This window comes from Sceloporus undulatus, chromosome 2 (assembly GCF_019175285.1).
Source record: "Sceloporus undulatus isolate JIND9_A2432 ecotype Alabama chromosome 2, SceUnd_v1.1, whole genome shotgun sequence".
Taxonomy (NCBI): Eukaryota; Metazoa; Chordata; class Lepidosauria; order Squamata; family Phrynosomatidae; genus Sceloporus; species Sceloporus undulatus.
This window is the reverse complement of record NC_056523.1, coordinates 162830880-162848463: the sequence shown is the minus strand read 5'-3', so window position 1 is coordinate 162848463 and position 17584 is coordinate 162830880. Positions and strand designations below refer to the sequence as shown.

Below are 17584 nucleotides of genomic sequence, written 5' to 3'. Positions count from 1 at the left end.
TACTATTCCTATTGAGACTGTACACATCGGCAAGAACTAGCTAGAAAACTATTATGGGGCATTCTTACTGTGCCAAATTAAGACCCAATGCCATAGAGTCCAATATCCTGTTTCCTGGTGGCCAGTGAGATACTCTAGGAAGCTCACAATCAGGATGTGAGCATGAACAGCTATTTGTGTGCATTGGAACACCTGGCATTTGATGGAACACTGATTCTGAATACAGATGTAGCACTTTACATAAAACATTTCTGAAAATTGACACATTTCTGGAAAACAATCTCAATCTCAATCTCAATCTCTCTCTCTCTCATAAACATCTAACCATTGGTGTGAGAGCCAGCATGGTGTAGCGATTTGAGCACTGGACTATGACTGCGGAGATCAGGGTTTGAATCCCAGGTTGGCCACGAAAACCCACTGTGTGAACTTGGGTAAGTCACATCCTTTCAACCTCAGAGGATAGTAAGGGCAAACTTCCTCTGAACAAATCCTGCCATGAAAACTCTATGGTAAGTTTACCTTAGGGCTGCCATAAGTCAGAAACGACTTGAAGGCACACAACAATGAAGTAACCATTACAGCATCTTATGGCAACACATTCCAAAGTTAACTGCATACTGTGCAAAATACTTTCTTATGTGTTCCCTTGAACTAATGTCAATCAATTTCACTGAGTGACCTCTGGTTCCAACAAGGGAGGGAGAAGCCCCCTAGCTGTTTTCTTTCCCCCTTTAAACTTAGGAAGCACCAAATGGCTTAACCTACTCTCTCAGGGAAGATGCGCCATCATTTTGATGCTCTTTTATGCATCACTTTGGCTATCTATTTTTGAGGTTGATGCTGCTCCAGCACCATTCCCCCTCCCTCAATTATATTCTTCTCTTTCATGGGTCAAATTGGAATAAATGCCAGAAGGCTGGCTGTGTCATGGTACAGAAAACCCTGTACCATATTCTAATGGAAGTTTAATGGAATGGATATGTCAGAATTAATTGCATTTTCTTTGAGTACCTGACCAACTAGGGGCATTTTGTCAACATTATAAAAATAGGCTGCTTAAAAGCCAAGAGGAAAAATAACACTGCCCCAAGGGACAAGAATGCAACCCTATCAGATAAAAGCATAAGGCAACTATTGTGTTCTGCCTTTCCTAAAGACAGCTTGATTTTCTCCCAGCCTCTAGTTCAGAGCTTTCTTCCCACTTTGGTACATATTGCTTTGCCTGACAGCTATCAAGCAATAATTCTTTAAGAGCATATATTTAAAAGTAATTGAATGAAATAATTTTAATACTTTCTTCATATACCCTATCTTTCTGTTTTTTTAAGAAAAAAGATATCTGTAGTTGTTTAACTATTTTCTTTTTTCAAAGGTTTCTGTCTTACACACATTAGAAAATCCTTGTCAGTTGTCCATTTTCAATAGTTTCTGAACAGAAATGTTAACAAGCTCAAATTTTGTTCAGAGTCACATTACTAATTCCTACACCAGATATTGCATAGTCCATTGAATTACTCTCAAGTCTCCAAATACCTTTTCTGAGTCACTATGAGGACTAAATGAGACATTATACTCATCCCCTAAATGGTACCTTTGAAACCAGAAGAACCATTTCTGAAAGCTGGTTGATACTGGAGATGGAGGTGGAGTGGGGTGGGATAGATAGAAAGAAAATTAATTCCTTCCCTGTTCTAAACGGCTGTTTCTCTTCCTTTTGGATTCTGAACCATAGAAAGGAATAAGCCACAATAGTGGGTGAAATCTGGAGATGGAAAATTGCTAGAGTAGCATGAGAAAATCCACTTCTTCCTCCCTCTCATATCCCTTTACAGAAGTGGGAAAAAAAATGTCCGGAATCAACTTTGGGGTTTAGAAAGGCTACACATATGTTCTGCATCAGCACACAAAATATAGTTCTGTTCAAGGAAGGTGTGAAAATGCCAGAATTGTCAAGAACGTATTCATCCAATATTCCCATTGCCTATTAGTACAAGTGGAACAACACTGTCAACAGTTTCAAACAAACTTGTATATGTAGGGGAAAGAGGTCTCTAAATCTTTAGCCTCCTGCCCTAATCATCGTTATTCAAATGGATGGAAGCAAGATCTATCCATAATTAGAAGCCATGATAGCTTGTATTACATGCCTTTAAGTCTCTGTATACCTTGGAAGAAAGATGCAGGTGTGAAAACAACAGAGGAATACTCCATGTTCTGTCTGTGATCTTACAAGTAAGCATAAGTGGCCAGCCACATGCATCCAAGATGCTGGACATGCTCCCCCCTCCCCCCCAATCTGATCAGGAGGGTCTTTGTTCTGAATAACAATATGAGCTCCGTTTGCATATCTGGACCAAGACTACTCATCTACAGTCATTAAGATCTTGATGTGGAAACTAATCTATGGCGGGGTACAGACCGCCGCTTTGCAGCGGTCTGGCGCCGCCGCCAGAAGGTCCGCGGGGGAGCCGGAGCCTTCAAACGGCCCGACTCCCGCGCGGACCGAAAAAAGAAGCTCCAAAATGGAGCTTCTTTTTGCGTCGCGTTTGCGACGTAGCGAGGCGCCAGGGGCGCGCTCGCTACATCAGCAGCGGCGCGACGCATCTGGACGCTGTGCGTCCGATGCGTAAAGATGGCGCCGGCCATGTAGAAGGGCCGGCGCCATCTTGTACGGACGGAGTCCGTACGAGGCCATGGGGCGTCTAAAAGAGACGCCCCTTTTTTAAAATGGGACGTCCGGAGGACGTCCCAAAGGGCAATGTAGAAAGCCCCTATAGGACATATTTAGAACTAAAAGCAGGTGTTTTGTGATGGTGCCTGCTTTTGTAGAGAGCATTTGTGTTGTTATTAAGCTAAACTAATAAGTAAAGGATGAGAAACTTAAATTTCCTGAAGTTCTGAGTACTGTGTTAAACACCAAGTATGTAAATGAACAGAAGCATTTAAAAAAACAAATTCATAATTATTATTACTCTCAGTGTCAACCAACTGCTTAAGATTTAGATTATAATGATTAATTAATAATCTGTTTTATTTATATACCGCTATTCCAAAGATCATAGCGGTGAACAGTAAGTAAGCTAATTAGCAAGTAAGCTAATTTGCCCCCAACAGTCTGGGTACTCATTTTAGCGACCTCAGAAGGATGCAAGCTTGAGTCGAGCTTGGGCCCTTTTGCTGGTCTTGAACTCGCAACCTTGTGGTTTTGAGTGAATGGCTGCAGTACAGGCATTTAACCACTGCACCACCATGAATTTTATTACTCACCATGGAGGTCACAACTAGAGCAGGAGAAAAACCCATTGCTAGGTAGAAGAAGAGCTCCACAATTTTGTATCTATAAAATAAATAAAACAGATATACACAATAAGCCTACAGCTATATACATGGAAGGTGTCCTCACTCTACATATATAGCGTTAGTTAAATTATATACAGGACTTTGGGTGAGCAAACCGTTCTAATTCTTCACAATTAGAATACTGTTTTTATAATACATGTTAAAGGCCTATTTGTTCTCACTGCTTTGTGCCTCTAAAAATGGAAAGCAGTTCAGTTGTTTCAACTTTCCATTGTTAATTTGCTGGAGGATGAGAAACACCCACAGATACTCAAAAGGAGACCTTTTATCCACATTGAACCAATAAGTCTGTAGTAACACAAAAATTATCCTCCAACAGCAAGCCAACAAACTAAGAAGTCATTTTTGTCCAGCTCAGAAAGTGGTGAGAAGAAGGAGAGAATAAAAGAAAGAAAACATTGATAATAAATAAAAGAGTAGGCAGAATCATTCAAAAATTTGCTTTCCTCCTGCTTGATTTTTCTTATGTAAACGCACATTAGTTTCAGCAGAAAGGAGAAATATCAAATAGCAGATATGTCAGACTGGCTCCATTCACTGTTGCACTTACAAATTTTGTTCCTTTGACAAGAAATCCAGGCTCTTCTCACCCACTCATTTTAAATGCTGATTGAATTATTCATCCAAAGAAAGCTCAAAAAAGCAAGTGAGTTGCTTTCTATACAGTGGTTAGGTGCCTGGTGATGACATGCTGAGAGGCAGTTTGAAAAGACTAATTTAATAGCTGGGTTTCTCAACAGAAATAAGATAATGTTCTAAAGTAAACATTGTTTTAGCCAGAAAAAATAACATGAATTTCTGCTCCCATTTCCAATGCATATAAAAACACATGTAATAGTCAAACAGAAGATATTTCATAAACATAAAGTGTTCATTTACAAACCAGGATAATCTCTTCATCCCTCTGTTTAGGTAATTATGCTGTTTTTAAATTCTTAAATAAAATGAGTTACCTGTTAGTAACAATTACAGATTATGTGTCAAAATAATCAGAATAATGGTGTGATCTCATGTTTATTATTTATTTATGGATTTATTTCTTCAAATATGGGACAAAAGGCATCTTACAGCATAGATTAAAACCATATATAGCTAAAACAATTTGTATTACAAAAGTTAAAACACAAATAAGCAATCCCATTAAAAACGCTAATTGAAAATAGTGAAAAAGTATTCAAAGATATATCTATGTGAGTCTGGAAAGTCCGTAGGCAATGGGATCTTGTTAGTTTCAAAAGTGCTACAAGATCCCATTGCAGTGTAAAAGTACCCCTACTACCACTTAACTGCTGAAAGAAAGCAAAAGGAGGGCCACTGTAGTCTCCCACAGAAGGGGATTTTATAATTTCAGGGCAGCCACTGAGAAAGGCCTCTCGAGTCTCTTATGTCCTCACCAACATATGTGTGAGGATAGTGGGACTGAGAAAAATCCCTTCCCTGGGGATGTTAAATATCAGGCAGGTTCATGCAGAGATATGGTCTACATAGAGCTTGGATCTCATTCTGTCCCCTGCCTCACTCTCTTCCTTGGCCTTATACCTATCCATTGCTAAATCTAGTTCAGTGTATTCCTTACCTGGTTAAGAAAATTAGAGAATTTGTACCATGATATCACCTAAAACACACATGACCTCATTTGAGTTCAGAAACTAAGACCCTATACAGACCTGTCAAAAAGGCTGGCCTGTGGGCGGAGTTGGGGCAAAGCCCCAAAGTAAGATAAGCCTTGGTTAGAGCCATGATGGAAGACCACAAAGGAATACTAGAGACCTCCAGGGAGGATTCAGAAATAATCTTACCTGAAAACTTGAGGAGCTGCTGCCAGAGTTTAACAACATTAGGCTAACTGTACCAATAATCTGAGTCAGTATAAACCTGCTTCTCATGCTCCTATAAATTTCATTTAGGAACCTTTGGCCAAAGAGAGTTAATGTGGCACAGTGGGGTGAGTATTGGACTAGAGCTCTAAGAGACCAGGGTTCAAATTGCTGCTTGGCTATGGAAACCCACTGGGTGATACTGGGCAAGTTACACTCTCTCAGCCTCAAGAGAAAAGCAATGGCACATCTCCCTCCCCCCCCCCATAGGATAGGACTATCCTAGGGTTGCCACAAGTTGGAAATGACTTGAAGGCATGCAACCACCACCACCATGGTCTAAATATCCCCCCATAATATTGCTAACCTACAACACATCATCCTGAGAGTTGGTGAGGGTTAATGAGATCTGTAGTCCAACAACACTTGGAGCATCACACATTGCTCATACCTGTTCTGATCTATTAGCAGACACTTTTTTCCTAGTTCCTAAGCCATGGTTAATGTTAACATCAGTACAGAATCTGTTTCTACAGACAGGCATTATAGTGCTGGAAGGTATCCATTCAAATCATCATGTTTCTTACTTTTCATGGTAGAGGAATACATAAGTGGCTCCTCCTGCAGCCATGAGCCAGATAAACCATCGCATATGGGATGCCAAAGGTCCAAGCTCACGAAGATTTAACCTGAAAACAAACAAACAAACAAATATTAAGGTGACTTTTGAAGCAATGGGTGGATGTCAATAACCTTTTGAATTCTATTTGCAGATATAACAAAAAGATTAAAATTTCTCAAAGGAGAAAAAAAAAAGACAAATTGAGAGACACCCTGGCTGGAGTCCTGTTTGTTAATCCCAAATAGAGTAGACCCATTGAATCAATTGTTCAATGGCAAATTGGTAAATCCCACTGTTTCAATGGATCTACTCTACACAGAAGTCACAATTAAGGCTACTAGGTTTTGAAAATAGAAACAAGGAATAGTTGAAATACATTATTTACTCTGTTGACAACCAGGAAGTAGCTATTAAAATGGTGTATTCTGTCTAAATAGCAAATAAAAGTTACTACAGTCATGCATTTCTCTGTAAAGTTAACATATTGTACACAAACTGGTCTTTATGAAAATCCAGATTTAATATGGATTAAAAGTGAATCTGTTTTAATCATATCAAAAATGCTTGACAGCTATGATTAAAATTCAGAATAATCTGCATCACAGATTTGGTAAGATTTACAGATAAACTGTTTCTCTCATCACTCCCATTTGTGGAGTATAATACTGAAAAACCCTTTTCAAGCAAAAGCATATGACCTTAAAATACCCTGAAATAACAGCTACTAAGCTCCAACAACAGTTCTACTCAAATCCACACTCGGAGTAACAATCAACCTTGAAATAAAGGGCTTACCCAGATAACTACAGAAGCCTGAAATACTTCTCATTATAAAGAAAACATTTCAGCTCTTAAATACATTTCATTTACTTTTTCTGCAACTTTCCAAGCTCTCTAATAGTCTGTTTGAGTTGGAGTGGCAGAATACAACACAAAATGAACTATACTGTAGCTGTGGATTCCTTAAATGGGCAGATGGTTGGCTATGGGGAATTTGGGGATTCTCTCAACTCTAGGATTCTGTAGAATTCTACAGATTTGCAGGCAGGAATTAAAAAGTTAAAATCTGAGCATCCCCATAACATGCATGTGGTTCCCATGGGCCAATTACTGCCACACTGCAGAACTGATGCAGTTTGACACTTTAATTGTCATGGCTCCATCCTATGAAATCCTGGCATCTGTAGTTTGTTGTGGCCCCATAGTTCTCTGAGAAGGAAGGCTCACAAAACTGCAGATCCCAGAATTCCAAAGTATGGAGCCATGGCAGTAAAAGCAGAATTAAACTGCATTATTTCTGTATTGTAACGCAGCCAAGGTTTTGGGCTCTCAAAGAAGGCACATCCCTTATAATAAGGGACAGCCAGAGACCATAGTCACAATAGAATTTAGGCCACTGATGGAAAATATTTATTTTCCTGCTATTCAGTTATTGTACATTAGGTTTAAGACACAGACACAGGCCCGAAATAGATGGGCCAAATCTGGAGGTGTGGTGTTCAGATGACACACACCCCAGGATCAGGCCAAGGTGATGCCACAGCCGCCTAAAGTGGCCCAAAACCAGTAGCAAAAGGAGCACAAAAGGAGCATTGTGGAGTGCAGTGGTGGCTGGCCTCAGGACTGTAGCATCTAATCACCACAGTCCTGCACCAAATGGGGAGCAATTGGGGCAGCCTCTGGCCTCCTCTTTTGCTCCATATGCTCAACCCCACAGTTTGTCAAAGAGAAATTAAGTCAGTAAAGTTACAGTATTAAAGTGTGTGCAAAGAGAAGGCTCCTTAGGCCTAGTTTTATTTTTTACATTTGATATAACAAATGCTTTAAAAAATAAAGCTCTTTCCAGCACATATTTTTATTTAATTTTATGTATTTCCTTGCTTGAAGTAGTTTACAACTTATTAACTGACATCCTACCATGCTCCCTAAAATGGGAATGTTAATGTAATATTGAATAAAAGATATAATTTGAACATCAAAAAAGATCAAATATTAAAAGATAATTAAATTTAAAGCATAATTTAGAAGAAATTAAGAAAAATGTAACATCTGTTTTCTTTCTCAGCAACTAGCCCCTTGCCTGAACATAAAAAAAGCAATCTCGCCTGAGGATAAAAAAAATCTAGTGGCAGGAAAACAAGGAGAAAGCCAACAAGTCACCCCTGGTTGGGGGCTTGGTTTTAAAAACTTAATTGAAATGTACCAATTGCACCATAAACCATAAACATTTTTAAAATAAAAAACCCAAACTATCAGTTCAATAAAGATTATAGGCACAACTCAGTTAACAACACTTCTGACAAAGAAGTTCCTTCTTACAAAGTCTTTTTACAGGAGCACAGCTTCCTATCCCTTTCTTGTCTTTTGTCTAGCTAGCTGGAAGTTTATTTTTTCAACATTGGCATTGGGAGGATGGTGAAGGAAGCTGCAGCAGTGTGGATGGAATAAACAATGCAATAAAGCTCGACCTAGGAAAGAATAGGGTTTTGCTCTAGGTGAGCCTACTGTAGCTATGTGTGCTTATGTCCAACAGGGAAGGTAAGCAGCTGTCTCCAGAGTCACTTACTGAGCATGTGTGAAGAACAAAACAGAAAGAAAAGGGGAAAGCAGATTAGCCTGCCACACCAGCTATTCTGGCCTATTGAAAAAGCACAGGCCTATATGTTTTGCCACCAAAATGGAAATCATAAGAAAAGTGAAGGCTGATGAAAGAAAGGAAAAAAAAAAAACGTCCCTTGAGATGCATTTTGGAATAAGTTTTCTAATGGTGTCTAGAAGATTCAAAGTCTTTTTGTTTAATCCCGCGGATTGGACTAGCTGGCCCTCGTGGTCTCTTTTGATTCCGTGACATATACGAAGTTTGCCTGGCCTGGTTGTTTCATTTTACATGTGCATGATGTACTGAAACTTTTATTATGTGGTTCCATAGCACACATAGCACACTATTCTATCTATGTTCTTTCCATATTATTTCAGCCTTTGGTATCAAAGCTGCTGTTAAAGAAGTAAAGTCCAAGAACACATCTACTTCATTAACTGAGGAATACCTGTACTGGTTTTTGGGGAGAATACAAAGGAAGCACAAAGTCTATGAAAAGCAAGGTGTATGCACTGAAGTTTTTTTTAATGATATGTAAACAGAATCACACAAAGACAGAGAAAAGACTTGTTTTATTAAATGGAAAAAATGATTTCTTCTAACTATAGATTAGGCCTTGAACAATTAGTCACTAGTTCATTAAACTGCGAAGATTACATGCTATTGCAATTTTAACTATCAGAAAGTATATATTTTAATCCTTACCATGGTGCATATGATGCTGCAATGAAGATATAGATCATCATTCTGTCACACATATGGAAACAGTGCTCCATTGTCCTAAATGAAAAAGGCAAAAAAGGGAAGAGTTCACTAAGGAAAAGAGAGACATTATGGCCTTACAACCTGAGATCTAAATGCTACTAGTCTAGCATTCTTGTCATGCTACATCATCTCTTGTCCATAAAGACAATAATGGAAAGATGGATATCAACTGTATTTCAACAAGAAAAGGAGCAGCTGCTGGGAGCTTGCTTCATACTACCAAACCTGAATCAACCCTTGTAAGAACTTGGTAACTCAAAACTACTTGCTTTTTTCTTCTTCACACCTGTTTTTCATTTGTATTGGGTCTTATAAATTGTAAATCTGTTATCTTATTTTATAAATACCCGTATTTTCCGGCGTATAAGACGACTGGGCGTATAAGACGACCCCCAACTTTTCCAGTTAAAATATAGAGTTTGGGATATACTCGCCATATAAGACTACCCCTCTTCCGACGCACACCAAATAAAAATTTTAAAAATCAGATTTGATTTCAATAAGGTAATTTTAATTCAAATGCTAATGACATGCAGGTACTTAGCAGGAAAACTTGTTGTATGCAAAGTCTGCTTGAATTGTTCAGCTCTCCCTGCCTGCCCAGCCCTCCCTGTCTCCAAGATTTTCTTCTACCGTACTTGTACAGCGCCGCCCTTGCTGCTTTCATACGGTCGCTGATATGGTGGGGGTGCAGCCGTTTTTGAGCCCCCCACCACCACCATATGTGGCGACCGCAGATTCTCCAGTCTGGCTCGGAAGTTTCAGCACCGGCCCTATAAGATGACACCCAGCGTATAAGACGACCCCCGACTTTTGTGAAGATTTTCCTGGGTTAAAAAGTAGTCTTATATGCCAGAAAATACAGTACATTATTCTGGGAATATTTGATGGCTGAAGTGTGGTGTGAAGACTCAGTAAAATAAATTTTAAAGACAGAAACATTATTTCTTCAAAAAGACTACCCTTGAACAATTTAGAAGTAGAACGTGTCTAGTCCTTTGAGTATTCAGTCTCTTAAGCAGGATATAATTTCAGTCTGGAGGGAAAGATTTAAAACATAATCTACAGAAAATACATTTGCAATTTAGCTCAGGGATTTGGAACATTAAAGGAGAAAGAAACTTTATGCATATGTACATATGAATGTGGAAGGCAGGGGATGAAAATGCATCACATTGCTCTCTGATCCTGTGGTCATAGTACTAAATTATGATTGTTTATTGTGGTGCTATTACACTAGTTTACAAAAATAACCTTACTTTGTCAGAGGAGATTATCACACGAGCACCATTTACACTTTATTAGCGCTATTCTAACGTTGTATAGCAAGAACGATACAATGGCGATATTGAAACACTTATTTTCACATGTCTCAAAATATTGGGGCATTAATGATTCATGAGCAGTAAAATAGTGGTTTTACATTTGGCACAATGGCAGATGGGGTTGTGATCAGAGAGAAAGGTCATCTCTCACCAATAAGGATCTCTCCTGTGACTCGCAAGTGTGAAACAGGAAGTGATTCTGCCAAACAGCACACCGGGTGACTGGGGGATTCAATTTATTTCTAGGTGGTTTAATGATGGATTCTCAATAGTGCTACTGAAATGTGATTGCCTTTCTCACATTTGTGACAGCACTAATGAACTGCTACTGGCAAGCCATTAACTTTTTTTGTCATTAATGAGAAGTTGCATTAGCAAGATGCTTCCATGACGTGACAAGTATGCTATGTGCACGATATCATGTAAAAATCTTTCTGTGATCATGCAAACATGATGGGGGCATAGCGTTTCTCTTATGTTTCTTACCCCTGTGTATTAATCCTTAGAGTCATTGGAAGAAAAAACTGCTAGAGCTCAAAACATCATCAGCAGTATCTTGTCAGTAATTGAATCCTAGGTCAGTTGCAGACTTGCTTACACTGACAACTAGAATGCATTCATAGGCATTTGCAGTCATGAGTTTTTCATTTGCCCTGAGCCATACCCAATATCCATTCTTTAAGAAGTTTAATTAGGAAATGTATGATTGATTGGGCTGTTCAGTCTCTATGTTCAAAAAACCTCTCAAGTCCTACACTTGATCTTAGCCAAAAGGTCGAGAAGTCAAAGGGTGCTGGAATCTCACCAAACTACAAATCCCAAGATTCTGTAGGATATGGCCATGGCCATGAATCCCATTTTGGGAGAAAGCATGCAATGAGGGTGGTTTCCCCACCACTGGCAAGAAACAGAAATAATAAAATAAAAAGTGTAAAGGGACTTGCAGCCTGCCTTTCACAGCATGCAACATGTAGTACAAAACAAAGGAAGAACAACTCATTATTTAGTTTATACCTTAAATGACTCTTTTTCCAGGAAATTATATGAAACACTGTGGAAACGATGAAGAGCGCACACAGACCAATTCCATACATCCATGCTGTTATCTTTTCCCACTGATCATCAGAAAGTCGATGGAGCAGGGTGCTTCCCACAATGGCTGGAACAATGAGAAACTAGGGAAATCACCAGAATGTGTTATTCACCATTCTCCCATGCCACATTTTCTGCTTCTTTAGCATTCTGCTCCCTACATGTACATTAGATCAATCCCTGCCTCTCTCTAGTCTTTGTCTCAAAAGGAGTAAATGAAAGGATGTGGGCTTTTGTAACATGAAAAGTTACAGATGAAAGGCACTGTTGTCTCTCATCTTTGCCAAGGAAAGGAGACACTTCTGCTACCTTGATAAGTAAAACCTTTAAGAATTTTCTTTCACTGAAGGTTACAGAATTGCTGTGTCACCCCAAAAAATGAAAAGCAGTGCCAAACTGTCAGAGAGTCTACTGTATTTGGAATTAAAATATGCTGAAAACAACACTTTGCTAAGCCCACTGTGAAAACAGGAACTGTAGAATGTGCTTAGAGAGGAGCTAATGCCAAAAAATTCAAACAGTGAGGTATAACACAAACACACACTTTTAAAAAGAAAAGTCAGTGCCCTTCAGTATAAGAATTTTATAGGAGTGATTTTTATAATGGAATTGGGATTCTTGCTTACTATTCCCCAGTGTTTCATGTTAAAGGCAGTTGAGACAACTGGACAAGTTGTTGTAGATGTAGGCTGGAATTTTTATATATTCATTAGAGAAATCTACTAAACCTCTTCATAAATTCACAAGAGAAATCTGCTAAACCTTAGTTTATTTTAAAATTAGGAAAGAGCTAATTATGTGGCTGTTCTGGACTCAACATAAGTTGTGTTTAGCTGTATAAGCAGACAATTAACTCACATCCAACCACTGAGATAAATAACTACTGAAATTTATTGTGGAACTAAACTAACAGTAACTAAAAAGGGACATAAAAATGGAAGGATGAGGCAAAAAAGCGATTGGACTAGGCTCTTAAGACAGCAGAAAGACAATTAAAACTTAGAACAAGATCTGCAAGGGACAACCTATCAGACACAGATACAAGGAATCAGGCCTAACAGATAACAGATCGATGTAGAACACACTTACTAAACACCTAAGGCAACAGACTGTAACAGAAGTGCTCTGTTGGGACAGAACAGTGGTCATAGCTAGGAATCTGTTTTAGGAGGCAATTAGGAGAGGATGTTGCATTGTTTTGGAAACCCCAAGGCTGGACCTCTGCAATGTGCTGTACATTGGGCTACCTCTGTACCTAGTTTGGAAACTTCAGCTAGTTCAAAACACAGCTCCCAGAATGATTAATGGGACATCCAGTATTACACCAGTATTAAAATCACTCCACTGGCTGCCAGTTAGTTTCCAGATAAGGTACAATGTGTTGGTCCTTATCTTTAAAGCCCTACTTAGTTTGGGTCCAGGTTACCTACAGGATTGCCTTCTCTGGTGGACATTTACTCCAGTCAGCCAGGACTAGATTGGCAACTGTCAGCCAGAGGACCTTTTCTTCAGCCGTCCCTAGACTGTGGAATGACCTGCCGGAATAGATTCAACAACTGAATACACTGTCTTAATTTAAAAGAGCATTAAATACCAGTCTCTTCTGGCAGGCTTATCCAGATGACTGTTAAATTGTGAATTTTAAATGATGGATTTTAAATGTGGATTGTTTTAATATGTGTACATCTTATTTGTCCCTTTAAACTGATGTGTTTTAACTGATGTGGTATGTCTGTTCATTGTTGTTCCCTGCCTTGATCCATGGGGAGAGGCAGGTAATAAATAACAACAACAACAATAATAATTGTTTTATTTTTTATTTTTAACATGTATATTGAATTGTTTTAATATGGTTAATAGTTTAATCCTGTTTTAACGTTGATTTCTTGTATGTTTTAATTATATAGAAATCATTTTGATTTGTAAGCCACCTTGAATCCCAATTTTGAGAGAGAGGCAGAGTATGAAATAAGAACAGCAGCAGCAACAACAGACAACTTGAACCTGAGAAAGGTATAACTTTCTCATTTTAAATCACTCCATTGTGTTGCACATGACATTCTTGTTGATCTTCAGCATCATTCCAGCTTACAAAATGGAAAGTAATAATAAAATACTAATATTACTAATAAAAATAACTTCCCCTAAAGCTCTATTGTAAGCATTACAGAAAAATAATTTTTGCAAAACAGTTTCAGGGGTCTAAAAAGCTTTAACTACTATTGGCTTAAATCCTGTTGTTAAACCAGAGTAGAATAGACCCATTGAATCAATAGGATTCACTTACCATTCAACACTTGATTGTATGAGTGTACTCTAGTTAGGATCAACCAAAAGGATGCCAGCCATTATAAGCTACTCTGCAGACACCTTGCTTTTAAGCTAAAAAGTAAAGCACTGCTTAAGAAATGTATGCTTTATGATCCTCTAACCTGATGCCTAGTCAGGCTGTTCAACATCATCTGTGTAAAATTTAGGAAACGCTCTAAAGCTGGTGAAGACCTCAAATACAGCATATGCACAAGGTAAATGGGAGACTATGAACCATAAGCTGATCAGCACATATTACATTTGCTCAAATATGTATTTTCTCTTTTTAGTTCCAGTATACAAACACTGTAGATGCTGTTGTTCATCAGCATTATATCAGAAAATCAATCCATTAGTCAGGCAAAGCTGCTCATCCTTTAATACCCTGCAACTTTAAAGCTGGTATGTATTAGTCTGAGAGAATTGAGAGATTTCTCTTGAGTGGTCATCTAAAAGGTTCAGTTGGTTCAGAACAGTCCCAATGGGAATCTACTCCGGGAGCACATTATGTTAGTGTATGGATGGGCTTATGTGCAATTCAAGGACGTGATTTTGACTTGTAACAGCTAGCCTTACAACCAATAAATTCACCATATTCCATCTTTGCTTTGATTAAAGCCCAATTGATGATAATGTGATTAGAAGCAAATGTGCTTATGATCTTCTGAGCATAATGGCTTCTCCTCAATTGTCTCAATATCCCCTTGAACACTGATCAAGAACACCCTTTTTAACAATACCACATAAGTGAAGTTGGGGCACCCAGGTGTCCCTTATAGGTATCCCATCAACTACATATCTCATTCCTGCCAGATCAGCTGTTTTTCTAAACCATTTTTTGATCTTTGATCTAGCTTAGTGATGTGAGTTGTTTAGATCGTAGGGGAAAAAAATCAAATTACTTGAGAATGCGGTCTAACCTGCCCTGCAGAAATAATGCAGTTTGACACCACTTTAACTGCCATGGCTCAATGCTATGGAATCCTGGGGTTTGTAGCTTGTAGCAGAGAAGGCTAGATATCTCAAAAGCTACAAATCACAGAATTCAATAGGACTGAGGCAGCTAAAGTAGTGTTAAACTGCATTAATTCTGCAGCTCAGATTAGACCGTGATTTAGCACATCTGACTTGTAAATAGTTAGCAACATCTTTTATAGTATGCAAATTAGTTATGCAGGCAACATAAATATATTAAAAGTAATTCCAAAAATATTCAAACTGAAATATGTGTTTAGTGAGAAAAATATAAATTGAAACACACATGAAATCAGAATGTACTGAAGTAGGGATAAACAGCCCTTCAGTGATAAAAATGGCACACAGAGGCAGGTCATAGATTAGGGTCAGGGAGATGCACACACTTCACTTTCCTCAAAATATGGAAAGAAGGAGACACAGTACTCTGTCCAAATGCTATCTTCCTGCTAGCTTTATCATAATTGTGAAATGTTTTGCAGAAGTGAACATAGGTTATTTTCCAATGACGGTCACCCTCAAGAAAGTTCTTCAGCTTACTGTTCATATTGCTACTTTTGGGGGAAGGGAGGGATTTGCTGATGTTCATGGCTCACCAGAGACAAACTGTGGAGAACAACCTCCACAGGTATGTATGTTTGAACATTTAAGCTTCAGAATAAGCTCCCCAAAAATTAATATCTCAGTGTTCAACATATATACAAAACACTCCAACCACGAAGCAGAAACAGAAACACTTAAACAATGAGCTCTCTGTAGTGATAATATCACCAGTACCTTTATCATAAAAACAACACGAACTTGAATATTGAAATAAAGCAATGCCAAACTTAGGCCAAGATCTCTGGTATTTTGAATTATATGTAACCAGTAACCTAATTCCAAAGATTAACTTTGTTTAACGAGGATGGATCCTTTGCAAATAAGCATACCTTAGCAAATTTTCAAAGTCTAGACAATAAATACTCCAGTTCAGAACAGGGGCCCTTTCACAGTACACAGGGATAGCATTTTGATTACACTTCAACTGCCACAGCAATATCCTATGGAATCCTGGGATCTGCGGTTTGGGGAGTGTGATTTTAAACTGTCTGCCAGAGAGTTTGTTTGGTGCTTCTGATCAACCTACCAATCCCAGGATTCCACAGGAGGCTGCCACTGTAGAATTACAGTGTAACTGTGTAATGTGAAAGGGTTGAAGATAGGGAAGCTGGTTGTCTTTCTGTTTACAGATTAGTAACATATAGTAAGCAAAAGCAGTAGACCAGGAAATGTTTTCATAGGACAATAGGTTTCGTAGCCATATTTGCTAGGGTTGTTTTAATACAGATGCTATGCTTCAGTATGAAAGATTTCTGTCCCCTCATTCAAAACGAGCTTTTAAAACATTTTGGCAATAAATCTCTGTAGATCTTTGAAAGAGACAGAATGATATTTTAGCAATCATAAGTTTATTGGGAGACCTACTTTCACAAGGCTTTAGAGAACTTTTGAGTTCTAAATATGGGTCAAAATGAAGACTCTATAAAGAAATAAAATCCAGCGGAACAGAACATGGATTTATGTCAGCAGCTTAATCCACATGAATGACACTTCCCCCACTAGCTTGTGATCAGCGGGGATTTAAAACACAGTAAAATCTAATGCAGATGGGAATTATAATGATTTGGATGTCATGTGGATTGTGCTATCAGTAAGTCAGTTTACTTACCGCATGAGTGTAACAGTTAGCAGCATGCTCATAGCAAGTGGGCTTGTAACGACTGTTTGCCGGAGCTGGATGGTTCATGAATCTGTTGAGATAAACAAGATAGATAATGGATGAAAATGTGGAGGCTGACATATTATGTACAGTATAAGAATACACTTATTTGGCCTAAAAATGAATATAATGTTCCCATATTCTATTACTGGGAATGCACAATTACAATATTATTAAATACCAAAGTCAGGATTGTGCATGCCATTGTATTTCTGATTTCTATGTTTGATTGTGAAAGCGGGGCAGGAGGGGGAAAAGGAAAAAAGAAAAAAAAATCTCATTTGAAATGTGGCAGTGGAGGAGAGTTCTGTGGATACTGTGGATTGTCAGAAAGACAGTAAGACTAATATATGGGTCTTAGAGCAAATCAAGCCTGGACTACCCCTAGAAACAAAGATCACTAAGCTGAGACTATAAAGATCTAGCTGTGTTAGTACAGAAAATCAGTATGCAAAGGGAACTTGCAGCACCTATGAGACTAACTGAAAGAAAGAAGCTGGTAGCATGAGCTTTCATAGTTCCTCAGGCCCCTGTGCATCTGAGGAAGTAGGCTCAAGTCTATGAAAGATCAGGCCGCCAGCTTCTTTCTTTCTTTCTGCTGTCAAGAGTGCTACAAGATATCTTTGTAAGCTGAGATTGTCATACTTTGGCCACTTCATGAGAAGATGTATCTCACTAGAAAAGTCATAATACTTGGCAAGGTAGAAAGCAGCAGGGAAACAGAGAGTGCATTCTAGAGAATAAGACTGTGTCACAGTTAGATGGAATAAATCAAGGTATCCACAGCCCTGACTTTGCAAGACCTGAGAACTACTGCTGATGACAGGGGGACTTGGAGGCCTCTCATTCATACAGTCACCATAAGTGACAGTTCACAGCAACAAAACATATTTACTTTGAAAATTGTATTGATATAAGAAATGGGTAACATGATCCTGCACTTATATTAGAATG

The 17584-nt window shown here is 38.5% G+C and overlaps 1 protein-coding gene across 2 annotated transcripts in view; it reads right to left on the bottom strand.

Moving 5' to 3' along the window:
- Positions 1 to 17584, bottom strand: part of MMD (monocyte to macrophage differentiation associated) — a 32771-nt gene that overhangs the window by 3004 nt on the left and 12183 nt on the right. For both annotated transcript variants that reach the window (XM_042451778.1, XM_042451779.1), the window contains exons 2-6: positions 16580 to 16661; positions 11506 to 11666; positions 9107 to 9181; positions 5768 to 5869; positions 3271 to 3340 (exon numbers count right to left, since the gene is read on the bottom strand). In XM_042451778.1, the coding sequence (XP_042307712.1) occupies positions 3271 to 3340; positions 5768 to 5869; positions 9107 to 9181; positions 11506 to 11666; positions 16580 to 16661 (490 nt within the window). The remainder of the gene's footprint in view (positions 1 to 3270; positions 3341 to 5767; positions 5870 to 9106; positions 9182 to 11505; positions 11667 to 16579; positions 16662 to 17584) is intronic.